At 36.4% G+C, this 27494-nt stretch overlaps 1 protein-coding gene across 2 annotated transcripts in view; it reads left to right on the top strand.

Annotated features, from left to right (window-relative positions):
• The window catches only part of LOC138693081 (zinc finger protein 345-like), a 70393-nt gene extending 56915 nt beyond the window's left edge, over window positions 1-13478 (top strand). The window contains exons 8-9 of one of the 2 annotated variants that reach the window (XM_069816671.1): window positions 2845-2921; window positions 12341-13478. In XM_069816671.1, the coding sequence (XP_069672772.1) occupies window positions 2845-2921; window positions 12341-13325 (1062 nt within the window). In that variant the 3' untranslated portion in view covers window positions 13326-13478. Of the gene's footprint in view, window positions 1-2844; window positions 2922-10727; window positions 11625-12340 lie in introns of those variants that run through there. The other variant, XM_069816672.1, reaches the window with a different exon arrangement.
• Window positions 13479-27494: the final 14016 nt, after the last annotated feature.

Genomic DNA, 27494 nt, shown 5'->3' with positions numbered 1-27494 from the left:
AGAGATATTTCACATAAAGAAGTGAGGTGAATACATGAAGCTAGTGTTTAATCTGTTTACTTTTATTCTAACAAACTATTTAATTTTATCAGAGGAAAAATTAGATGTGTCACATTGTCATTTTTAAAATTATTTAAATGTGTATAGTTCTCGGTTTTTACTATATATATAGGCTGGCAGTTACACCTAATCATCAGCATAATGTCTGCCTGGACACATTGAATTCCTCTACCGAAAATACAGTCCACCCACTTCTACAGCTGCAATCTATTTCCGTTCCCATACTAAACCACGTCTTAACACTGTTCTGTTAGGAAAATTCATTAAACCTGTCATGTTGCAAGCCTCAGTGCAGAGTGAATAGTTCTTTCTGGCTCTATCAAAGAGCGATGACGTCGATACTTGATTCAGCTTATTCTATTAAAGGTGCAGGAATTAAAGAAACACTTAAAATGATAATGCTGGAACATCATGAGTTCTATCACTGTGAACAAATTGGGTAGAAAATTTCTGCTGCACGTGTGTGGATGCTTGTACTGATGTGGTGCATACACACTTTGAGAACTCTTTGCATACTTAACATTAGGTTGTCAACACACGAATATTTCATGAATATCTTGTCTAGCTGGTAGATTCCATGGAACTACTCTGCAGCACATATAAGGATCACCTTCAAATTGATACAGATGGATCTGTAAATCCTAATAATGGGACATCAGGAGCAGGGTATTATATTCCAAAATATCAAGAAAGTTACTTCATACCATGTTCATCCTCCTCCAGTCTTGACACTGAATTGCTAGCTATTGATGCTGCTCTTCAGTGTGTTACTGAAATTTCTGAAAAATCTATTTGCATACTTACCGACTCCAGGGGGGCTATATTTAATATAATTAAATATGTACCAAACCTATATGCACATAGAATTATTCCAATTCAGAAACAACTAATTAAGTAAACTAAAAGAACTCCAAAAGCAAAAACATTTCAATGGATACCTAGTCATTGTGGTATACCTGGAAACGAGAAAGTCGATAATATTGTTGAGATCTCTGTCCAGTGCTTTTGCTTCAGTAAAGTCTCATTTTACAAACCTATGGATCAACAATTGGCTCTCTTCTGACAAAGGAAAAATTTTACGGTCTGTACAAAAGAAACCAAATGACCTGGAAATATACAAAAACTTGCCCAGACATGTTCAAACATTTTTAACAAGAGCCAGAACAGGTCACATTGTCACTCAATTGTACCTACACCGATTTCACATTTCTGATAATCCTACTTGTCTGTGGTGTAATAATCATGATGAAGATCTGGAACACATTCTTCTATACTGTCCATCCATAAATCACAAAAGAAGTAAATTAAAATCATCAGTACCAGTTGCAGAAGACACAGCCCTGCAGTATATATTGACTACACCCCAACTCTGGCTACTAGCAACAGGCATCTATAATGAACACCGATCAAAATACCCCTCATTTCTAGTGAAAAACAACTGAATAGATTGCAGTGGACTATAGTGGACTTTATGTTGTCAGCTAACAGCTGGATACATTAAGAAGATTGATTGATTGTCTAGCTTGTATCTGGTTTCGGTAGATGCTTTCTGAATGGAACGTGAAGAAGCCACATTAAAATTAATGACCACAATATTTCTCATTCTCTGGTGAAGAGACAATGTCCAAAAATTGTATACTATCATTTAGCTATACATTACAGTACACTAATTTTCTATCAAAGTTGCATAACTTCATTCATTTATAGTGGGAGATTGTGTGCTATACAGGTGTATTACGTCACACTGAGCTCATATACCAGTAATTTTACTGCAGAACTAGATTCTGATTTTAGAATTAGTTCTTGTTATTCAGAGAATCGCTGTGGTGATTCCTTAACTGCTCTGATTCTCAGTATTTCCAGTTTTTCATTCCAATGATCCCTTCTTTGAAAACAGCCAGACTCCTTTCCCCTCCCTTCTCATGTCAGTTTACGAGTTCGGAGTTGTGGCCGGAACTGAAATTTTGTAGTAATTATGACGATGATGATGTTGATGATGATGATGTCAAAGAGAAGTGGGAATACTGTATGTGATGTCCCATTACAATTAGAGTCAATCAAACCACATTGCATAGAGCAGTGCGGTTATTTTTGCAAAGTGTTCTACAACTCCCAAAATGTTTTACATTCAGCATGTGCTCCTCTGATTGCTCACAGGATGTGAGGTGATTTTCTCTTTCTACCCTTACACGCTGCAGCGTATCAACATTAAAATGTTGCATAGTTTAAGTTATCTTACTGCGAGAATGAACAAGCTCTGGAGCAGAGGGTTGGTACGCACAGTCCTTGATTCCACTCCAAACGAAAGAATCCAGTGGGGGTGATATCAGAAGACATTCAGGCGATTGGTCCACCACAGCCTATCCATCTCCCAGTGAAATGTCTACCGGTATTCAGAATTACCTGAACATCAGTGTTGTATGGCATGTTGTTGTAGCCCTAAGGTGATTGTTTCGAGTGGTCTGATGCGCAATAAGCTGATACTAGGACAGCATTACAGGGATAATTTACTGTAACTTGCTTCAGTAGTACCTACTTCCCCAGGTGGAGGAGTTATAATTTTCTTGTAATTTTCCATCAAACGGAGTGTCCGTCCCCACTGCTGTATGTTATATGGTTTCAGAGTTATGATTGGTTGTAATGATAATGGGACACAGTGTATACCAGTCTACCCTATTAACTCTTCTAATTAAACCTTACCTGCATTTAAGAGCATTTGAATTTAGATATAGAAACTCGAGATGGACTAGTTGAAGTAATGTTGTGTCATCTCCCATTTTTCAGGAAGAATCGTGTGTTTTGCATATAGAGAAGGAGGAGCTGAAAGTATTGGCAGAGGAGGATGGATTCTATTCGGAGAGGTGAGTAAGTTCGTGAATCTTGACTTTGGCTTGCTCTCTCATGACATTTTCGTCGTTATGCAAGGAAGTGTTTATTGTTAAATGTTGTTGTTGTTTTCTAATGCCAGGCGTTTGACAATAAAGTCATTTGACCTCTTGCACTCCAATATTTTTCAAAGATATTATCATGACGAACCACTGAAGCACAGATTTTGAGGTGTTCCCAATCCATTTCTTGGTTTGAGTTGCACAATGGGCAGTTAGGGGACTGATATATTCCAATTCTATGCAGGTGTTTGGCCAAACAATCATGGCCTGTTGCCACTCTAAATGCAGCTACAGACGATTTTCGTGGTAAATCGGGAATTAACTGTGGATTTTGATGCAGAGAGTTCCATTTTTTCCCTTGGGATTGAGTTATCAAATTTTGTTTGTTGAAGTCTAAGTATGTAGATTTAATAAATCTCTTCACAGAGTAATACGTAGATTTAGTAACAGGTCTGTAAGTAGCAGTGCTGCCCTTCTTTGTTAAAGCATCCGCATTCTCGTTTCCCAGGATTCCACAATGGGATGGTATCCATTGGAATACAATTCTTTTATTGAGTGATATTGATTGAGAGAGCATTTTAGTTATTTCTGCTGTTTGAGATGAAGGTGTGTGTTTAGAGACGATTGATAGAATAGCTGCTTTGGAGTCTGACAATATAACTGCATTCCTAAATTTATTGATGTGGCATAGAAGATTCCTGAGACTTTCACTTATTGCAATGATTTCACCATCAAAACTTGTTGTTCCATATCCAAGAGATCTATAAAGTGAGAAGAGACAGCACGTAACACCTGCACTGGCACCTTGTTCTCTGGAGATCAAGGATCTGTCAGTGTATAAATGAAGCCAGTTTTGTGGAGAGTACCTAATATTAATTGTCCCTAAATACAATTTTTTCAGTATTTCAGTGTTTACTTCTGATTTCAGTATTTGTTCTGTTAAATTTAGAGTTAAATGGTTTGGTTTAATTAGTAAGCTTTCTTTCAAATTCGGGATATTGATTTTCTGTTTTAATTCCTGAACAATGGATATGAAACTTTTTTGAGTTTTCAATCCACAGAGAGGACTGTATGAATGCCAGTTTTTTCCTGGGAATCTGATAAGTTTTTCATATTGAATCAATGCTTTTTCTTCTATTGTCATTTTTATGCTGTTAATATTAGTGAGGAATCTCATAGAATCTGTTGGAGTTGTTTTGATTCCACCAGTAATGAGTCTGAGAGCTTGGTTTTGAACATATTCTATGTCGTTTATGAAAGGTGAAGTAATTAAAATTTCTCCGCAGTATGTCAGCACTGGCTGTATAAACATTTTGTGTGTAGTTTTCAAAGTATTCCTAGAGCATCCCATTTCTTTCCTGCTAGTCTTTTTAGGAGGGAGAATCTGTTACGAGCTGTGTATTTCAAATGGTTGCTCCATGTTAACTTACTATCGAAAATAACTCCAAGATATTTGGATTCATAAGTCCTAGGAAGGTGTTGGCCATTGTATTGGATATTGAATTCTCTTTCTTTTTTACCGAGTGAAAATATTTGGTAGTTACTTTTGCTTAAATTGAGTGTCATCAAATTTGATGTATTCCATTCATGTAGTTGATTTAGAGCTTTAAGAGCAGAATTTTGAATTTTGTCTCTATGTCTGTAAGATCCGGAAGTCCACAAAACTATCTATATCATCTGCAAATAGTGCTGTTTTCATGTTTGATTCCTCTATTAGGGAGGGTAAGTTAAATGTTAAATGTTGGGCTCTATATTCTAGTATCATAACGTGACATTACATCTATACTGTAACTACAACCAATCTTAGTCTGTTATTACATTATTCTGTAGTTCTTAACAGAATCCATCACACACTGCTCTTTTCTTAGTTTCTGTAAAATTATTGTTCCATCTTAATTTGTTTCAGGTCAAATTGTCTGTGTTTGAACTTTCTTTATGCAGCATTCTTACATATTTTTTGCAATCAGATTTGCAGACGTACATATCACACAAGTTATCCATTCCATTACGCCCACACAGAGATTGTGTGTACTCGTTGTGGGTCTCTGGCATTTCGTCAGCCCACGCGAGTTGTGTGGATATAAAGGGAAAAGTTGAGACGGTGTCGGGTGGAGTTCCCGGGTAGCTCAGTGGTAGAGCGCTGGTACGTTCAACCAGAGGTCCCGGGATCGATACCCGGCCCCGGAACAATTTTTCCCTTGAAATTATTCAAATCTGCTTTACAGGGAGCTTCACCTGAAAGACTAGATTTGTATAATATATACGTTACTGTGTACGTTAACAGAAAACCACAATTCCAAGTCACACAGAGATTGTGTGCACTCGTTGTGGGTCTCTGGCATTTCGTCAGCCCACGCGAGTTGTGTGGATATAAAGGGAAAAGTTGAGACGGTGTCGGGTGGAGTTCCCGGGTAGCTCAGTGGTAGAGTGCTGGTACGTTCAACCAGAGGTCCCGGGATCGATAACCGGCCCCGAAACAATTTTTCCCTTGAAATTATTCAAATCTGCTTTACAGGGAGCTTCACCTGAAAGGCTAGATTTGCATAATATATACGTTACTGTGTACGTCAACAGAAAACCACAATTCCAAATCACACAGAGATTCTGTGCACTTGTTGTGGGTCTCTGGCATTTCGTTAGCCCACGCGAGTTGTGTGGATATAAAGGGAAAAGTTGAGACGGTGTCGGGTGGAGTTCCCAGGTAGCTCAGTGGTAGAGCGCTGGTACGTTCAACCAGAGGTCCCGGGATCGATACCGGGCCCGGGAACAATTTTTCCCTTGAAATTATTCAAATCTGCTTTACAGGGAGCTTCACCTGAAAGACTAGATTTGCATCCTCTTCTTTGTTATTAAACGTCCAGTTGACAAATTCTCGGCACTTCAAATGGTTTGTGGCTTCATTTGAGTCTTCTAGGCTTGCAGATTACAAATCCTTCTTGAGAATTACACGCAAGGTACTTCTCGGAAGGGTCCATTGTTGTGAACTACTGAAAATTAATTTCTTTCACTTTTTCTCAGGACAGCGATGTTTTCAGGCGACTGACGAACACGTGGCCATTCAATCTTTTCAACTCGAATTTTTTAATTTGTGTGTGAACTGTTGATCATTAGATCCATTTCGTCGACCGAAAATTCCACGAAGTCTTCGAACTGCCTCTGCATAACATTCTTTATATCTCTGTAATGCGTTTTCACAACTACAGTGAACTGACCCTTCATACAATGTTATGCTTTCTTTATGTTGTTTTTTCACAATAACAACAAATCGCAACAAAAGCAGATGACGAATGTTCCACTATTAACTGCATTAAATGCGCTTCATATTACAATAAAAATATTTGTTGAGCATTTTACTGTAACAGTGAAATATGGGCTGCAAGAATATATTTTCATTAGGTTTCGTTGGGATGGAGAATGCATACCTGTGCCTTGGAAGATGGAAACTTGTAGATAAGTTATACGGGCTCGTGAACAATCTCTAATTTTATTTAAATGCCATCCAGCCCAAGACAACTTCAGTTTAAACCACATTTGAGCGAAAGCTTACCACACCATCTGCACCGGTAAGGAGAAGTACTGGATGAATATATGTCTTCACTAAGAAACAGTGTTTCGGAAAAAAACGTCTGCGAAAAAGTCCACCTCATAATTGGGAAATGCAGATCTGGAAGTCTGAGTCCTATGGATATCACTCACTTCACATAAGAAGCCTAGTCTATTATGAAGCAGGGTTTTTGAGAATTGAAGAATTTGAAAAGTGACACAAGCTGTCTTTCAAGTGTTATAATTAGAATAGAGACAGACACAATATTGAATCTCATATTCAAAACTGTTCCTGCTACCAGTATGGTGTGCATAATGCAATTAAGATCAAAAAGATGATTTTCATATTTCATAATATTTTTATAAAATTATATATCATATATCCATTAATATTTCTATAACTACCAGGCATTCCAGACATTTTAAAGAGAAGACAGAGATATTGTAACGTTTTATTACTAACAACAATGTAACTTTATTATCTCAACAATAGGATTTGCTCTCCACACAGTAACACCGTATTCGTTAGTGCACTCCACTGACGACAATGACAATGTACTTGGACTATTACGAACAACAATGAACTGTTAATCTTAACTAATATTTACAAAGCACTATTTACAAATCAGAACTGTCAGTTTTCAGTTCACAGACCTTCAGAGACAGTTCACTGTACTCGAACTCAGGTCCCTCCAACTGCGGTCCACTGCACTCGAACCCAGGCCTTCGGATGCTGACACAGTTGCGGACGCACACTCGAGTCGAACTCCAGTACACAAGACTGGGTTGCTTGCTCTGGCTTACTCACTGACTGAATAAACTGAAAAACTGCTCAAGTTCGCTCGCGTTTCTTCTTTTATAACCACAGCGAGTAGCCTGGAAAGTTCGACGCGTGTCCAGAGATAGCACTCCAGAGAAAGTACTCGAACAATCCGGACCCCTCTTCACTCTGCACGCACCAGATGCACGCGCAACCCGGACCCAAAACATGGACGACTTAGCCTCTCCTCTCCACCGCGTTGACGTAATACACCCCCTCTGCCCTTCAGCATGCAGATGCTCCCAGTGCCAGCGTTTCGTCTGCCGCGCGCCCTGTTGGACGCGTGTTTGAACCCCGTTGCAGCTGTCACAATATTTTCCAGGAAACACTTGTGAAACACAAGCCACCTATTGCAGCAACATTCAGGACAAGTGAAATCTCCAAGTTGCCCTTTATCGTGGTTGAACTCATACAGTCAATAAATTCGAGAAGCAGAAACAAAATAAGTGGTTCCTATTCCACCTTTGCTCATTCATTCTAATCCAGTAAAAGTGTTTTCAGTGTTGCCATGTGTACTTATATATGTGTAAATGAAAGTTTTAAACAGGTTTCAACCATTAATTTTGCTAGCTACTTATTATCCCCTCTTTTTGAAACTTAATGGGTTTTTCATCGTACAAAACAATACTAAGTGACGAAAGATGTAATCGTTTACCAGAAAATATAGAAAAATTAAGTAGTGTTGTATTTAAGCAGTGTTGAGTCCACGCAATGCAAGAACTGTTTTATTCTTGTTTTCTTTAGTTTAAGATATTGAGTTACCTAGGTAAGTGTTTGATGACGTTGCAAAACTGTTCAATTATGCAGATTACCCGTATTTTATTCGGTAGCGTATTAATTATATAAAATAACTGTTAATCTGTACAGGCTTGTTGTGTAAATAATGACGTAGACCGCAAAAAAGTTGTGAAGGCTGTAGTTGCACTGACTCATTTTGTCGTCTGTACTAGGCAACTGCAGAGAGTTTGCAGTTGTGCCATTCAGTCAGTCGTGCAGGAAGCTGTTTCATTATTGTCCTCTTGTGCTAATTTATCGATTGTGATTGTAGATTATCGAATGACTTTTGGGACAACATTAAAATATTTCCTTTAGTCCCCATGTTGGTAATCAGAAATTGTACAGAAAAATCCCTTTTGAAGTCAGTCTCTCATAATAGGATAAACGTGATACTTCCTTGCCTTCTATTTTTTAAATAGCAGTACCTATTCTGTCTTTGGTACTGCCATGAATGACATAGGGGGAAATGTGCAGCTGATGAGAATAGTTGCTGTTTCAGTCATCATATCGATGGCAATCAATCATTGCAATTTATCATTTAATATTAAAGAGGCCTAATACTAAAAGATCATCCCACAATTTAAGTACATATGGTTAAGACTATCCTTCTATTTACAAACTTTTACTAAATATATGACTTGAAGTTTCACCAAAGCAAATATTTTGCAATCTCTGCATATACTCTGCACTGGTGACAACCACTATTCACAAAATTGTCGTCAACATAGACTTTTCTACAAAAAACCACGAATTTATTAAATAACCGTTTTTTCTTACATTATGTAATTTATTTCGCAAAAAAAAAAACAACCATATGGCATTTTACACACTTTTGGAATATGTCGCAAATTCAATATTATCAAACTAGAACTCGCGAAAAATGGAAATTATTAAATGGCATATTTGAAGGATAGCAAACTGGGCACATGGCAGACTTCTGGAAAGAAGTACAGAATCGTCACTAAGATGAAACGTATCTCTGATAGGCTATACTGTATAAAGATTCAGTTCATTTTTCTGAACACTGACTTTCTGCACTGTTATTCTGACCTTATTTATATAATCTTTTATGTTTATAATTTCAGCTAAGCAAACAATTGCATTATTTCTAGGTAAGTGCTAGAGGACAGAATTAAAATAAATCCCGGGTATATTTAATTTGGAAAGGGCGTGACTTTTTTTATTTTGGCCTGGTTGTGATGATTCCTAGATATGGCTGAAGGCGTACTTACGTATTACAAGCATTTAACACTTATCACTAATGCGGAAATCCATGGACACTAGTGCTCGCCTTGTTGTGTAAGATTCGCTTTTACGACGTGAAGAATAGCACTTACAAATAAAAAAAAAAAAAATGTTTTATTTAACGACGCTCGGAACTGCACAGGTTATATCAGCGTCGCCGGATGTGCCGGAATTTTGTCCCGCAGGAGTTCTTTTACATGCCAGTAAATCTACTGACATGAGCCTGTCGCATCTAAGCACACTTAAATGCCATCGACCTGGCCCGGGATCGAACCCGCAACCTTGGGCATAGAAGGCCAGCGCTATACCAACTCGCCAACCTTACAAATATATCATTGAATGAAACATAGCTGCGTTGTTAGTGTATGCTGAAGGACATGTACTTCCTTTGCCACATTTCTGCCAGTAATTGCTACTTCAAACCACCTTTATGGATTAGGAAAGCTGTACAATGGTCAGCACATTTACTAAATTGGAAAGCACTGGAGTACTTTCTGTTGGGACTTCATTAGGCAGTAGTGCATAACGCTATGGAAAATAGTGTAGAATCCCAGTTCCCTCGCATTCAGGTCTAATGCAATGCATTCAGAAACTTTCGTACTGTCTTTGTACGTGATGACATCTCGATGTGGACTTTGCTGTGTAGCTGGAGGTAGACATTTCGAAACACTGTAGTGAGTCTAAGAATACCCAACCAATCTCAAATATTGTTTATAAATTTTTTGTAGGGCTGATAATATAAAGTTGAATTTTATTATTTTGTTCAGTTTTCTTTGGAATAAATTAATATTCATAAAACTTTTTCGGTTTACCCTTGTTTATCCTGTATATCAGTGGTCGGCATTTCTTGACTCGCGAGTCAACTCCTCAATACACAAGCAGGGCGGAGGGGTAAGGCATGATCTCTCTCCCCTTAGCCATCTCATTTGGTGTTAAGCAATTTGGTATCCTCCCCTCCTAATCTTCTCCTTTGCTGTGTATTGCGAGCTGCATTTTATATGACAATCTTTGCGACCACTGGTTTAGAGGGATTAGACCTCTGCAAACGTCCGACTGAAGCTTACTGGTTGGTAAGCATCAGTTGTGAAGAGAGGGCAGGTGGGTAATGAGTCGGAACGCCACTGCAACTTATGCAAAATGTTTACTTTACTTTAATTCGCATTGAGTTTCTTATATGTTGGTGCAGTTTGTAAACTTAGTGTTTGTAGCCGATATTATGCTTTTACAAACGTTAAAATTTGCATGTAATCGAGTAGGTTATTTGTAACTGATTGTTAGGTGATCGGTCGTGAGTGCTCGAGGTTGTTGCACTGCAGTAAGTTTATTACATCACCTTGAATGTCTAACACTGAAAATAATCTATTTAAGAAGGTTACTGTTTTGTTTTATTTCAGATAGCACGAAAAGCGGGAAGTATTTGAAAATTTTTAATAAAGAAATGTTACCTTTAAATAACAGAATTGATTAAATGAAATATTGCTTTATATTATCAATAATGTTATTCAACATCCTTATTCTCAAAATCATTACACTGGTAATCAAAATGTTTAATGTGGCTTAGTAAATATGTGATTGCAAAAAAGAAAAGAGATTTTCTGTTGCATTCCAAATTTCTTAAAAATAGACATAATCTATCTCAGAGTATTTAATAAAAATCAAATTTACACGTCCAGTTTACTTGAAATATATATTAAGAGATGAATGATCAGAGGCAATGTTTGACGTTGGAGCTACTTATCCTAAGATGGATGCAGATACTATTATTCGACATCCAATAACCAGATCAAGGACAAAGCAAATAAAATTATTTCTGAAATTATTCCAAAGATAAGAGAATAAATTGAAAAATCGTCATTTGGTTCTAAAATTAATTTTTGTTTTTATTATCTAGAATTACCTCCTTGACTTCTTTGATATATTTACTTTTGTCCTGTGATATTACAAATACAACTGTTACAAAATATTACAACTCACTGACGACCGTCGACCATTTCTGTTGGGTGTTTTGCTCTTATGTGGAGTGAATACTGCACATACGCAGCCAGCCTGATGGGTATAACAGCGAATAGGGATTATAAAGAATGGACACTTTGCGTCGGTACCTTTAATGTAGCCGGACTGAATTCAATGACCTTCAAGCCAGCTAAAGCGTGAGATTCTGCTTTCTCCCTAGAGTTGGCGCTGACATCACACCAGCTAGCAGTCGATACAGCGGAAATATAACACATATAATTAATACATCTAGGTACATTATGTACTCAAATAAAATAAATTGGATCCATAAAATAATAAATCCGTCATTAACTGTAAAGAATTCCTTTATAATGAGAGTTGAGACGTTGACCCCAACAACAATTAAAATATGTAATGATTTGTTAGCGCTGAAAATGGAAAAAACAAAACTCTTACGAAAAGTAAAACCAAATACCTATATTATATTATATACAAATATTAAACGAATTCGATACTTAATTTTATAATTTGTTATATTATTTTATAATATAATTTATTATATCTGAAATAATATCATTATTAGAACTAGCTTGTCTCTGAGAAATAAGGAAAAGCTGTTAACTAGAATTTATTTGAAGCAAAGCGTTACTGGATTATGCAATAACATAGGCGATGTTTGGATCCTGTGTCTCAATTCTATTCTCAATTATTATCTTAGCGAATGCTCTATTACACTAACCTCTAGCGCTTGAAAGTGGAACTAAACGCTGTGCACAGAGAAACAAAACACAGAAAAATTCTCTCAGTGTCCATTCTTTATAATCCCTATTTGCTGGGTATAACACGTAATATCATGACCCTCGATCGATTGTCTTTATTGAAATGCAGACCTCTAATAGGGATGCAAAATAAAATTCTTCAGAGTATAAAGAGTGAGGTCTTGAAATCAGGCAGTAGCTTCTGCTGTATAAACGTAAAATGTTAGTACATGTTAATTTGAGTGTGTATATTTTCCGTGATTATCTTGCATAGTGCTTGTATATTTTCGCCATAGGATTGCGGCTACCTATGAACGGACTTTACCATCAGAATTCGCCGGCATTGCACATGAAGATAACGCGGCTGTATACGAGTTTCCCAAGAATTCCGTTGTTTCGGAAAAATCTGTGCCGACTCTTGAAGAAGAGAAGCAATTAAAATGCGACTTGTGTAAAAAGTGTTTCTCGAAATCGGTAAATCTAAGAAGACATTTACGTGTGCACACAGGCGAGAAACCTTTCAGATGCGATGTTTGTGGCAAATGTTTCCGTACTTCTAGTCTCCGAAATCGGCACGCACGCATCCATACCGGCAAGAAGCCTTTCAAATGCGATGTTTGTGGAAGTTGTTTCGGTTCGTCGAGTCACCTTACGCGCCATCAGAGCGTTCATACAGGCGAGAAACCTTGCAAATGCAGTGTTTGCGGAAAGAGCTTTTCGCATTCTGATCTCCTTATAAGACATGAACGCTTGCATACAGGTGAGAAACGATTCCAGTGCGATGTCTGTGGCAGATGTTTCGTGCGATCATGTTACCTAATTGCCCATGAACGCGTGCATACAGGTGAGAAGCCTTTTCAATGCGATGTCTGTGGGAACAGTTTCGGTTCGTTGGGTATCCTAACACGTCATGCACGCATCCATACTGGCAACATGCCTTTCAAGTGCAATTCTTGTGGAAATTGTTTCAGTTCGTTAAGTCATCTAATACGCCATGAACGAATCCATACTGGCGAGAAGCCTTTCAAGTGCAATTCTTGTGGAAATTGTTTCAGTTCGTCAAGTCATCTAATACGCCATGAACGCATCCATACTGGCGAGAAGCCTTTCAAGTGCAATTCTTGTGGAAATTGTTTCAGTTCGTCAAGTCATCTAATACGCCATGAACGCATCCATACTGGCGAGAAGCCTTTCAAGTGCCATATTTGTGGAAACTGTTTCTCGCAGTCCGATAACCTACTAAGACATGAACGCCTGCATAGAGGCGAGAAACCATTCTAATGGCATGTATGCGGTAAATGCTTTGCGCGATCTTGTCACTTAGGCCGTGTCTCAAAGCTACATTTTCAGCTGAAGTGAACTAGATTGTTGACTAAATAACCGGATGTGACGTCAAAAGTTATGATCCAAAGCTACTTAGTGTATAGCAAAGAGTTTGTAATATATAACTAGAGACACCAACGGCGCTAGTTTCGCGTACAAAATTGAACCGCTGTTCGGCCGCCATTAAAGGGAGTTGATGCTTCGCCGGGAGTGCGAGATGTTCATGCTTATTGAGGAGTACGAATAAATATAAGTACACTTGGAGGGAAATAATAAGAAAATGGTGAAATACTGCGCCGCAAATAATTTTTCGAACATAGCTACTATTGTAAGGTGCACAGGAAAGCATGCATATCTTAATATTTGAATGAATGTTCCAAATGCAGTTCCTCCTTTGAATGTGTTTACAGAATGTCGGAATATTTCTTGGATAAAGTTTTTCCAGAAACACATTAATCAGGTTAAAAGGGCTGGTTTCAACAATGTCTGTAACGGTTAGGTGCCATCATATTACAGTGGATTATAATAGCAGAGTGCATAAGAAAATCCTCAGACTATATCTGTCTAAACTGTTGTTTCACAATAAATGAATTAGGCTAATCATGTAATTTCCATATTGTACAGTATGTACTTCTAGTTTCTGGTTGTATTAAATGCAAAGAAATTAGTGAAAATATAGCTGATGGCCTAGTTAGGCCTATTATTACCACTACTACTAGATCTACTATGACTACTACTACTAGGCCTACTATTACCACTACTACTAGGTCTATTACCACTACTACTCGGCCTACTAATACCACCAAAACTAGGCCTACTATTACCACTACTACTAGGCCTATTATTACCACTACTATTAGGCCTACCATTACCACAAAAACTGTAATACTAGGCCTACTATTACCACTACTACTAGGCCTATTAATACCACTACTACTAGATCTACTATTACCACTACTAGGCCTACTGTTGCCATTACTACTAGGCCTACTATTGCCACAAAAACTAGACCTACTATTACCACAAACACTGGACCTACTACTACCACTACTACTACACCTACTATTACCATTACTACTAGGCCTACTATTACCACTGCTACTATACTTGTTTTTTTTAAAGATGGGACATGACAGTTAAGCGGCCGAACTTGGAACTACAGTGCTATGTTGCCAATATGCTCTACCACGGTGCCAGCTGATGGAAGGTATCAATTGACGTTAAGATGGCTGACGTTAAAACATTTATTGACAATTGATGCGAGGGTAAGAAAACAATACAAAAATCGACAGAGAATCAAAGACTAAACGTACCAATGCTAACATTGTATGCACAATAAATGTCACCAAGAGAGCTATTAAGCACTTGCAATGTGAGAACGGTAAGTTTGGCAACTCAACCGTTGTTACCATAGCAACAGGCCTACCACGCTATGTGACATTCAGTTGTTTTTCCGATCGCAATGCTCCTGTCATGTCCCATCTTTCAAAAAAACAAGTATAGGTCTACTATTACCCCTATTACTAGGTCTATTATTACCACTACTACTAGACCTATTATTACCACTATTACTAGGCCTACTATTACCACTACTACTAGGTCTACTATTACCACTACTACTAGGCCTACTATTGCAATTACTACTAGGCCTACTATTGCCACAAAAACTAGACCTACTACTACCACTACTACTTCACCTACTATTATCACTACTACTAGGCCTACTATTACCACTACTACTAGGCCTACTATTACCACTACTACTAGGCCTACTAATAAGTTACTATCGAAACTAGGCCTCCTATTACCATTACTACTAGGCCTAATACCACTACTAATAGGTCTATTATTACCACTATTACTAGGTCTATTATTACCACTACTACTAGGCCTACTATTACCACTGCTACTAGGCCTACTATTACCGCTACTAATTGTATTAAAAAGTCTGTACTGACCTCTAACTTGGTGGTCATCAACTACACAATGAATAGATTGTTTTATGATAAAATTTATTCTGATTATATTTTAAATCTGTTTCCAGAATTTTTATGATCTCATATTTCACCACTAAATATTTTCTAAGCACCATACACCTTCCTCTTCCTTTGCATGAAAGGACTGAAATATAGATCATTTTAAATATTACAGTAAATATCCATTAGTATATCCTTAAAACAATACTAGCAACCTAATACTGAAAATTAATGCTGGCATTGCCATTATTCAATATTTCACATAATTGTCCCGAGTATATATGGGTGATTTAATTTATTTTTTAGATTATCGCCAAAGATGAATCATTATAATACTTTAATAAATATAGCGCTCCTCTGCCATTCATATTTATTTCATCACGACACATCCTTTGTAAAAGATGTTTAAAACAGTGTCTATCACCAGGCTACATCAATGTATTGTGGTACTGTTTTCGAATTTCGCGCCTCAAACTCTCCCTCTAATGGCGGATGCTAGCCGATTCAATTTGTGACTTTTCTTGCCTGCCACTCACGGGTATGTGTCTCTAGTAAGTATTACAAACTCTTTGGTGCATAGTAATCAAGTCCGTAGCAGCTAGTAAACGAAAATGCTTGCTTGATTGTTGACTTGTTCATTAAACAAACATGGATACCTCATCAGCAATTGGGGTTATGATATCTGAAAATGCTTTGGAAGTGAAATAATGTAAATATAATGTAGAATAACACGTTAATTTTGAACACTAGCATTGTTAGTACCTTCTGTACTATGTTCTAAACATTACTGTAATATATTAAGTCCTTATTTTTTCCACATAACTCGTAATGAAACTGCATTAGGACACTGCCTTCTTAATTTAGTGCTGCACCGTGATGTCATGGTTTTTAGAAAAATAATCTATGGAGAAGGCCATGTTTCAAGCATACATGTCCAAAGCTGCCTAGTGTGTAGTTCACAAGTCATCTATTGCTAGTCCCTAGTGTGTAGTATGGACTTGAGCTTTGAGACACGGCCTTAATAAGCCATGAACGTATGCATACACGAGGTGGACCTTTCAAATCCGATGTGTGACAAGTATTTTTGTTTTATAAGATAGATTTAAAGTACGCTTTGTCGCGAAAAAATGTTAGATTTCAATGTTTCTAAAAAGTGTTTCTAGAATTCTAGCAACTCAGTAATCCATGAGCACTTGCTTAGTGGGGAGAAACGTTCAAGTGCGATATATATGAAATGTTTTTTCTCTTGTGAGACAAGTTTAAGAGTAATACAAATGCATAGTGACGACAAACTATTCAAGTGCAGTAACTGTGATGTTTCTCTAAGATGGGGACCCTAAAAATAATGAACATCAGCATATAGTACAGTAACCTTCCAAAGTCTGATGTTTACGAAACTTCGTTTTGTTAAGAGGATAATCTGAACAATGTTATATTCAACTATACTAGTGATGAAGCTTTTAGCTGTGATGCCCGTGAAACGGGTTTCCGGAATTAGACTAGAATTATGTTTGTAATCATACCAGACAGATATTTATCGTGTTTCTCACAGTTGTGTACACTAAATTCCATGGACATCAATATATAGGTGAGAAAATATATCACTATTTCACCCAGAATATATTCGTGTATTATGTCATGAAATATGGATTAAAATAAACATACGCGAGAATAACGTTTCATTGACATCACATTTCAAAGGTTTGTCGCCTATGTTCTCGTGTTCACGGAAGAGAGAAAAAGCTACTATAAATATCGCATTTGAATAGTTTCTGCCCAGGATTCTTGCGTACATTAATATTTAATCTTATTCTAAAAATTTGATTCACGGATATCTCACTTGAATTGTTTATCGCCTGCATTTTCGAACTTTCCACAGATCTTATGACATTTGGCAATTCTCCACAAAAAGCTACACGTGCCACCACTGCACTAAGCTTACAGTGGTTTATAAGGTGATGAGAGATGGACCACTGAAGTGGCAGAGCAGTATAACCCGATGAAAACTTTGGAGAAACTGGGGCGCGGGTAGTTCTGGTGACTTTGGAGGTGAAAATCGTGGAATATCTCGTGAATTTTTTGCGAAAATTGGTTTGAATAGTTAAGAATTTCAGTTGTGAATATTAAGAAACGTTGGCTCAGAGAAAAAATGTTGGAGAAAGTGGAGGAAAGGAGAAAATGAACAAACATCATCAGAGAAGAATGTGGACGAAACTGCAGGACACTAAACAACGAACTAAGCAATGAAACTGATAAGCAGGGAACGGATTTATATGGACTAAAAATATATTAAATATGTAAATATATATGTAGTTATTTTTACCAAAATATGGAATTAAATATGGATTTTTACCAAAATATGGAATTAAATATGGACTTAAAATTATAAAAAAATGACTATGTACGTTAAATATTGGTACATTTTAATCAAACTAAACAAAAAATATAATGGACGTACCTTATCTTCCAATGTAGTTTCAACAAAACACAATTTTTATTGTCTGTTACCATAACAATAGGTTACAAACATTTCTTTCAAGTGCTGAAAAGTGAATCTTCTTCTATTGTCTCTGAGGATAGATTTATACTGACTAAAAGAGCGTTCGACGTCACAAGAAGTAACTGGTACATAATTCAATTTCACAATGTCTGCTGGGGATAAGTCCAAGTTAATCTTCACTGTTGATTCACCACTCATCACAGCAACAACCTTTTGTAGTTCTTCATATCCAGGGTTTTTTGAAAGTACAGTGTCCACCTTAGCTCTTACTGCATCTGCAACTTTACCTCTACCACGATTCAGTTGTTCCACAGTACTATTTATAATTTCAAAACTTTCAGATAGTGAAAGGTGCCTATTTTGGAGACTTTTGAGCGTTTTTATGATGCATGAAAATGTATGCTGAATGTGAGCTAAGTCATTCTTCACACTTATGTCACAGGTAACTGTTTTCGCAGTATCAATTGAGACTGCATCTTCAGAGTCCAATGCAAGGAGAACATTGTTAATAGAGTCTATATGTTCGGCATAATATTCAACTGCTTCTAGCCATGTACCCCATCTAGTTAAAATTGGCTTTGGTGGCAATGGAATTTCAGGGTACATTTCTTTCAACACGTTAACTCTACTGGGAGCTTTGAGAAATACTTTTTTCACTGATGAAATCAACAAATCTACTTTAGGGAAATTGTCTCTGACCACTTCTGCCACACGATGAAATGCATGCGCCACACAAGTAAAATGAGTCAATTTAGGATATACAACAGATAATGCTTGTCCAGCTTTGACCATATAAGGGGCAGCATCGCTAATAAAGAATAACACATTATCGTACATAATACCCTTTGGCCACAGGATACCCATAGCTTCGTTGAACAGTTTAACTATAGTTTTGTTATTGCACTTTTCTAGAACATCACAATGTAAAAGAATTCGTTCAGAATATTGTTCACTTAACAAACCGATAACTACATTACCAACAAGTCTACCTTCTTTGTCGGGAGTCTCATCAATGGAAACCCAAATTGAACTATCTTTAATTTCATCTCTTATCTTCTGTATTGTCTCATCGTAGATGGATGGAGCATACGTCTTCCTAAGTGTTGACTCATCCGGGATTGTATGTTGAGTATATTTTTCAAGGAATTCCCTGAAGACCTTATTCTTTAGTTTGTAGAGAGGAATATCAGCAGAGATGAGAGAACGGCACAGGTCGATGTTAAACTCAGATCTTACATTCGATGTTGTTGGTTGTGTTAAAAACAATTGTCTCTGCTTGGAATTTAGTTGTTTGTTGGCCTGATGTTTACTAGTTGTAATGTGTTGTTGCACCAGGAACTTTTGTGTAGATGATACTGCACACTGACACAAATTACAAAATAATATTTTATTGTCAGTTGATAAACCATCTTCTTTAAATTCTGAAATGTAACTTGTTAGTTTTGATTTTAAATTGCCTGAATGACGTACTTTTGGCATATTTACCGTCTTTATAGTATGATTTACAAAACTGAACCTATGTGTACTCTGACTGGCATTTACCTGTTGAGCTGCACAACTGAAGTCTGTTAAAAATTTTAAATTAAATTAATACAGTTTTGTAACTTACTTTCCCATTGTTGATAGGACTGCTAATTTTCAAATAACTCTGATGTTAAAGGGATTACTGAACATGTGTTTAAATCTCTATTGTTGAAATGTATTTTTAAAAGTTAATGGAATTTTGTTTTGTTTTATTGTTAAACCTAATATAATATGGACTGTTTTATATGAAATATGGAAAATATATGGAAATTAACGAAAATATGTACTAAACTCTAAAATATGGAAAAATATGGAAAATAAAAGTAGGATTTTTCAACCCTACACATTGTGAAACATAAAGATAATGCAAAATATAAATTATATTAGCTTTATAAGTAAATATGTATTTACATATAAATCCTTTCCCTGCTGATAAGGTAACGAAGACCGAATGAAACAAAAATGTAAAGATATAAAGGGAAGGTATGATTTAATGTACCACGAAGTAAGATGTATGGATTTAACAGTAAGTACGGTGCAGGATAGCCATGTGGTGTATAGAACACGGAATGGGCAATGAAATTACAGATACAAAGGGAACAAATGGACGAAATATATAAGAGAGCTGTATGAGACAAGGAATCGTTCAAATAATTTAGTTACAGAAGACGAAACAGCTGTATCAGAAGGTAAATATATATATATATATATATATATATATATATATATATATATATATATATATATATATATATATATTGATTCAAGGTGAGCTAGCACATAGGGGAATGAAGAATGAGAAAACAACAGCAGTTGGTGGAATCCCCATCGAATTAGTGAAATTCTTGGATGAAGACAAGAAGAAAATTTTTTCATCATGCAACACAATATATGTGAAAGGTGGATGGCCTGAAGATTTCACAAACTCAGTGGTACTACCAACACCGAAGAAAAAATTGCCAAGAAATGTAACAAGTTGAATATTTTTCCGATATCACACTCGGTGAAATGTCTCCTGTGAATAGTAAATCGACATTTATATTCTAAGATGGAAAGAGACCTAGAAGAAGAGCAATTTGGTTTCAGGAAGGGAAAAACTACGAGAGATGCAATTGAACAATAGACAAAAGCTAGCTAGAGGAAAATAAAGAAAGATATGTAGTATTTGTGGCCCCGAAAAAGGCTTTTGACAAAGTGAATAAGAATATGGGGGTTCTCAAGAAAATCTAAGTAGTTTGGAAAGAAACGAGACTGTTCAGTAATCTTTATATAAAAGAACGAGTCAATTATCATCTACTCTGTTCAACATGTACTTAGAGGATTTGGTGAAGAACAGCTTTCAATACATGGGATGAGTGATGGTAGGGGGAGGAACAATGCAGTGCACACGATTTGCTGATGATATGACAGCATTAGCAGAAGAGGAGAGAATACTATTTGATATGCTACTGGAACTAAATGATAGCAGTGAGCATTATTGGATGAAAATTAATGCAAAGAAATATAGGCCATGGTTAGCAGAAGAAAAAAAAGAAGGTAAACGTGCAAATACGAAAGGAGGCAATGTAACAAATAGTTAGCTTCAAATACTTTGGGTGTACTATAAGTAGTAGTATGAGCTGCTCCAAGGAATCAAAAGGAGGGTAGCAATGGCAAAGAAGTTTTAATAAAAAAAAGGAGGATCTACGGATCTCTGGAAAAAGAAGTAGCACGTGTGTAGTGAAGTGCTTTATGTGAAGTGTGGCGTTGTATGATGTAGAAACATAGACATTACTACGAAGTGAAGAGAAACGACTGGAAGCATTTCAAATGTGGACTAAGAGGAGAATGGAGTGTGTGAAATGGACAGATAGAATAAGTAACGTAGCTGTGCTAGAAAGAGTGGGTGAAAAAAGAATAATGCTGAAACTGATCAGGAAGAGAAAAAGGAATTCGCTGGATCACTGTCTGAGAAAAAACTGCCTACTGAAGAATGCATTGGAAGAAATAGTGAGCTGGAGAAAAGTTTGGGCCCAAAAATATATCAGATACATTGAGATACATGCTTCATATGCGGAAACGAAGAAGATAGTAGAAAATGATAAACATACCAGAATGCTGAGTTTGGAGTGAAACTCCTACCCTTGAACAGAAAACTATGAATGAATTAATCAGACTTTTGGTAGTTTTTAAGATCTGACTGGGGGTAATGTTGTTATACATAACTTTTAATATTATTTTGTAGATCAAATAATATAACATATTAATATATTTCTTTCGGGGTTCCTGATTATTCTGTGCCAACTGGATATTATATTGAAATTCACTACGTTCCCAGTCCTCAGTGTCCATCATATACAAATGAAATCATGCTATGAAACCAATGTTCATGACGTATTGAGATACGTATTCCCCGGGCAGACATTGATGATTATTCTTTCTGTCTCACTGGTAGAACAGTTGAAAATAAATTGGTTTATAGGCGAATTTCAAGTTTCACGATGTTGCCGCATATTTGACTGCAAATATCATTGAGTACTAAACCTAGTTCACATGTTGTTCAGTTAATTTAATACAAGATATGTAGAAACTAACGTCGAGTTTATTTACTAATGTTCAGTTAAGAATAATCTTTAATGAGTGACGAAATGGGACAAAAATACACATAGTACTGCTGTTGTGCCAAGAGATGGCAGGGAAATTGTCTAGGTTGTGCGAGGAAAGCCATGGAATACTATGTGCATGCTTCATCTCAATGCACAAAAACTGTACGTGATGAAAAAATGAAATATCCACTAAGGATATTACAATAATAAAATATCCCTAAGGATATTGGGCACACATTGTCCGTTTTCGAGAAAAAATTATGATCCGAGTATCTTAGAAAACGTTTTGCATCGAAAAAAAGAAAGTGGGCTTAACGAGCTTTCCTCTTACATCCTCTCATTTCATTCCCTTTCCCTTATATTATAATGTACCGAAGTACATATGCTATTTCCATGCAGATATTCTGCGTCATCATACGATGAAAGAGTAATGGAACGGAGAAAAATTCTCTCCGGCGCCGTGATTTGAACCCGGGTTTTCAGCTCTACGTGCTGATGCTTTATCCACTAAGCCACACCGGATTCCACCCCGGCGTCGGAAGAATCGTCTCAGTTTTAAGTTCCAACTCTTGGGTTCCCTCTAGTGGCCGCCCTCTGCACTACATCATAGATATCTATGAACCTAGGACTGAAGTCCACACATGTGCTGAGGTGCACTTGTAATGAGTGACTAGTTGGCTGGGATCCGATGGAATAAGCGCCATCTTAAATCACGAAGCGATTTACGCATATCATATATATTATAATGTACCGAAGTACATATGCTATTTCCATGCAGATATTCTGCGTCATCATAGTGGATAAAGCATCCGCACGTAGAGCTGAAAACCCGGGTTCAAATCCCGGCGCCGGAGAGAATTTTTCTCCGTTCCATTACTCTTTCATCCCTTTCCCTTGCTCCTCACACACTCTTACACTCATTCTTTGATTATTTCTATCTTTTGTCCGTACCCCTCCTCTCTACTCCTACCTAATTCTATTTCAACAACATGCCTACTTTAATATCAAGGCAGAATTTCACTTTCCATACCTTGATTTTATCAGGACTCGAACCACCGACCTTCACTTCTGTACCCCACAGCTTCAGCTATTTGGTTCTGCTAATGCCGCCATATCATCAGCACTTGAAATTCATACATTAGCTAAATCTAAAACGAAAATTCAAATGTCGTGTCAAATACTACGTCACATCTTACGAAGAAAGTCCGGATATCATTTTAGTTGAAGAACTTAGTAGTCTTTCGAGATGTGTGACATGTTACCAGGTCTTGTTGAAACACACCGTTGCCATCTGGAATGTGTTTGGCTTAAGATGAGTTGCCCTACAGTGTCATCTATTTAATTATAAAATGAAAACAGGCAATGTGACATTTTAAATCTGCGTAGATTGCCAATAGAAGATAAGGATCTTAATGCATAGCAGGCAGAGCTGAATGTAGGAGTAATATATTCCAGTGGAATTGATTATGCTGCTCCAAACCAAGAAATTATATGTTACAGATTGTTTGAGATCAGTTCCATTTCATCTAACATTGTAGGAAAACTCAGCACTATTGTGTGTACTCAATCTGCTGTTATCAATATAATGTGCTTGTTTATTTCCACTAAACCATTGATTGATTATATAACACTGTACAATATTGTTTCCTTGTCATTGTCACACTTCTGTCTTCTGAAATAAGATTACCTCTGATAAATTACTTATTGATGAGGCTAAATCGTTGATATAAACTAGAAACAATAATGGACTTAAAACTTCATGCTTAATTTCTCTAAAGTATCAGTGAGTATTTTTCAGAGTATTTCGTACATTTAATTACAATTGTTGTTTTGTATTTGCTAATGAAGATGCAAACCAAACTACCGTGTCATCTTTGATGCCATACATTTTTCTTATCCATATTTTGTGATCTAAACAGCAAATGCTTTAGCTAAATCACAAAATACCGGTATTCTCCGAACATGTAATTATGAATTTAAGGATTTTAGTACGGTACTCACGAACTTAGAAGCTGCATTCTCTGTTGATTCTTATTTTCTAATTCCAAACTGCTTTGAAACTAATATGATGTTGCAATCCAAGTAGTGAGACAATCAATACACACCTGTCTGAAAGAATTTTGACAATATAGTAAGTAATATGGGTCTATAATAATTACGGATAATGCATTTATTTTCGTTTTCCTATGTTGATTTTACCATTTTGTATTCGAGTCTTTGTGGGAAAATACCACATTGCATTCATAATTTACATAAACAGTCCACACCTGTGGAGTAACGGCTAGCGCGTCTGGCTGCGAAACCAGGTGGCCCGGGTTCGATTCCTGGTCGGGACAAGTTACCTGGTTGAGGTTTTTTCCGGGGTTTTCCCTCAACCCAATATGAGCAAATGCTGGGTAACTTTCGGTGTTGGACCCCGGACTCATTTCACCTTCATTATCACCTTCATCTCATTCAGACGCTAAATAACCTTAGATGTTGATAAAGCGTAGTAAAATAACCTACTAGAATAAAAAAAATTACATAAACAATTTAAATGATAAAAAATTATTTCAGATTAGGGCAATAACACACTTGCTATTTCATCATATGCAGAGGAATTTTTGGTTTTTAGATTTTTATCATGTAGGCTAAATGTTACTATGCTGTAGTAGTGGCAATAAATCCAAGACCTCGAAATTCATTGTTAAATAACCAAATTGTAGCATCTCGTGCATAATCTTGAATATTTTCATTTGGACATGGAGCTGTTTCATCTTTAATAATATCCCATAGCTCACAACTTTAAGCTATATCAGAATTTTGTATTTTTCAATTTCGATGTGTTCTTTTTGCTTCTTTCATAAGTTTACTTTTCATCATAGTTTACAATAAACTTAATCGAAATGTTGTTTAGTCAACTGTATGAAGACAGGTTGGACTGCATCACTTCCTAGGAAACTAAGGCAGGAGATAATAGGGCAGTATGACTAGTTTCTTTCCTTCTCCATTACATAAATCACAGACTAGATCATATCATACTTGAGATGTATGCAATAATAATTGAAGTACGCCCCTGAACAACGCTGTATAGCACATTTTTTTTATATTTTGAGTTTTCAATGGGACATCGATGTATAGCACACCCTACACATGGAAAACACACTGGAATGTCGAATATCCATCCCCAAGTGGCCGTAATAGTCGGAAATTTGAACCACTTCAGTGGAACAATGATGTATAGCAAACAATGTGGCGAATGCAGGCAGTATGCATGTTTCACCAAGCGATCTAAAATGCCTCACTATGTCGAGAAAACGCAAAATTAACATGTCTGAGTGGAATGATATCAAACAGAAGAAGCTACGGGACTCTGGAAAGACATACAAAAGCTGGAAAGGCAAAGAGGTGCCTGGAAAAACCCTTCCTAATAAGGTGAGTGGAACAATGCTGTATAGTGTTATTCCTACTGCAGTACACAAAATTTCCGGTTGCCTGATCGCTATTTATGATATTCATGTTCCTATAAATTTATGTGCTATTTTTAAGTTCTTTTCAAATATTATGAGTGATACTGAACGTACTATGAAGGATGGATTATAATTTTAATACTCCGTATAATGGATCAGCAGTATGTAGGCTACATAGAAATGACCCAACCTTATTTTATTAATAGTTATTTTAAAGCTAATTATTTGCAATTTTAATGGAATACCATAGTATTTTATTCTCAGCCTAGGGTTGTGGCCCAGAAAAATTCAGAAAAGAAGGGTGTTATGTTATGACCCCGGAAATAAAAATTGCATTATGTGAGGAATATCACAGACTTTATTATAATGAACAGTCAATAGGTTTGGTAAAATATATTGTCATGTCAGAACCAGCAAGACGGAAAAAGAGAAAGAGCGATGCAAATTCTAAAAAATTAGCTTCATTGAGAGAATTTCCATGACAGGTAGATCATTTCAAACATGTTACAAAGATCACATCACAGCCATAACAAAATTACAAAACACTTCCACATATGCAGAACACATCACACATGCTAACTGTACATACAGAGACATCAACACAGACATAGAAATTCTATACATCCAACCAAAAAGCCTGAAACTAAACACACTAGAACAATAAGAAATATACAGAAACACAAAAACACATCCAAACGAAATTCTCAACGCACAACTCAATTTCAGAAAAAAAAAACACACACACACACACACTCTTTGACTCCACATTACATTACACAAACACACCCCCACAGGAAACAAACAAAAGGCGCCAAGACCAGCAATAACCAGTTCTAAAGATGGCCGATAGCAAGCTGAAACATGTTAACAAGGTAATATAAAATTTAGCACAAGAAAGACAAATAATATGTTTTCCGTATGATATAGTGTTAAAAGTTACGTAATCAAGATGTACAAAGTAATTACGGTACTTACATGCTACAGAACCTTAAAGTGTTATATGCATTATGTTATTTTTCTGCCGTTTCTTTGTTTTTAATGTTTATAAGATCACAAATCCATGTCTTACTAGTAAGTGTTCAACCATAGGAAACATACAGCATTGTTCCACTAAGTAACATACATCGTTGTTCCACTGTTATTCCTTATAAAACTACTTCAATTTTAAAACATTCAGTAGTAGACAGCTGGTTAATAGTTCATATGTATCGTGATGTTGTAATGTGCCTGTTGCCTTGATATACGGATTAAATTATTGTTTAGTTTTACGATAATATTATTTTATGTCTCTACTGTAAAAAATGGAAAATGTTCTATACAGCGTTGTTTGGGGGCGCACTTCAATTGTTCTTTCTCTGACATATTGTCAAGTGAGAAGCACTGCCTCATAATAAATGCAGATCTCAATCAGAAGTGAAATTGTAATAGACTGCATTACGAGACTCGTTTATTTTTCTTAGAGATTCCTGTTTGTAATACATGAGATTTTAATGCACAACCATTACCGGAAAACAATGCATTTCATTATCCCTGTCAGCATTTTTATTGTTTGTTGTCGAACAGGCTTCTTTGTATGAACAACATAAGTGTTTGGTGACTAGTAGCTTACGTATCATTAAGAAATGAGATATAGAATTTTTTTCTGCTACTGTAGCTTTATAACAATTTTAATTGTCTTGTTGATGGATGTTCCTAAATTTTCCACTTTTTTTTTTTATTTTATTGACTGCAATTTGAAGTTCAGTACTAGTAATTGATTTCAATATATTCTTCAATATGATCACTTCAGTTAGTGGGTATACAATATCTGTTAAGAAATCATTTAAGGCATTTATGCTAGTAAATATTAATTGAATTCACTTACATAAGAGGGAAGCGATATAAAGAATAGAGCATAATTCTATGTATTGGTCTTGTATCTGTTGCCACAATCTTCTAAACCCACAAAGGAAGGTAGGCCTACTGTACACTATATGGGTGAATATTCTGAAATGGGCAAATATGAATAACAAAACTGGAAAAAATATATTATATTAAATTGTGTACCTTTTTCTCACATTGGTTACATTTGCTCCTATTATTGAAGATTCTGG

The sequence above is a fragment of the Periplaneta americana genome, chromosome 17 (assembly GCF_040183065.1).
Source record: "Periplaneta americana isolate PAMFEO1 chromosome 17, P.americana_PAMFEO1_priV1, whole genome shotgun sequence".
In the NCBI taxonomy this organism is placed as follows: domain Eukaryota; kingdom Metazoa; phylum Arthropoda; class Insecta; order Blattodea; family Blattidae; genus Periplaneta; species Periplaneta americana.
The sequence above is the reverse complement of the archived record's forward strand: the minus strand, read 5'-3'. Positions and strand labels throughout refer to the sequence as shown.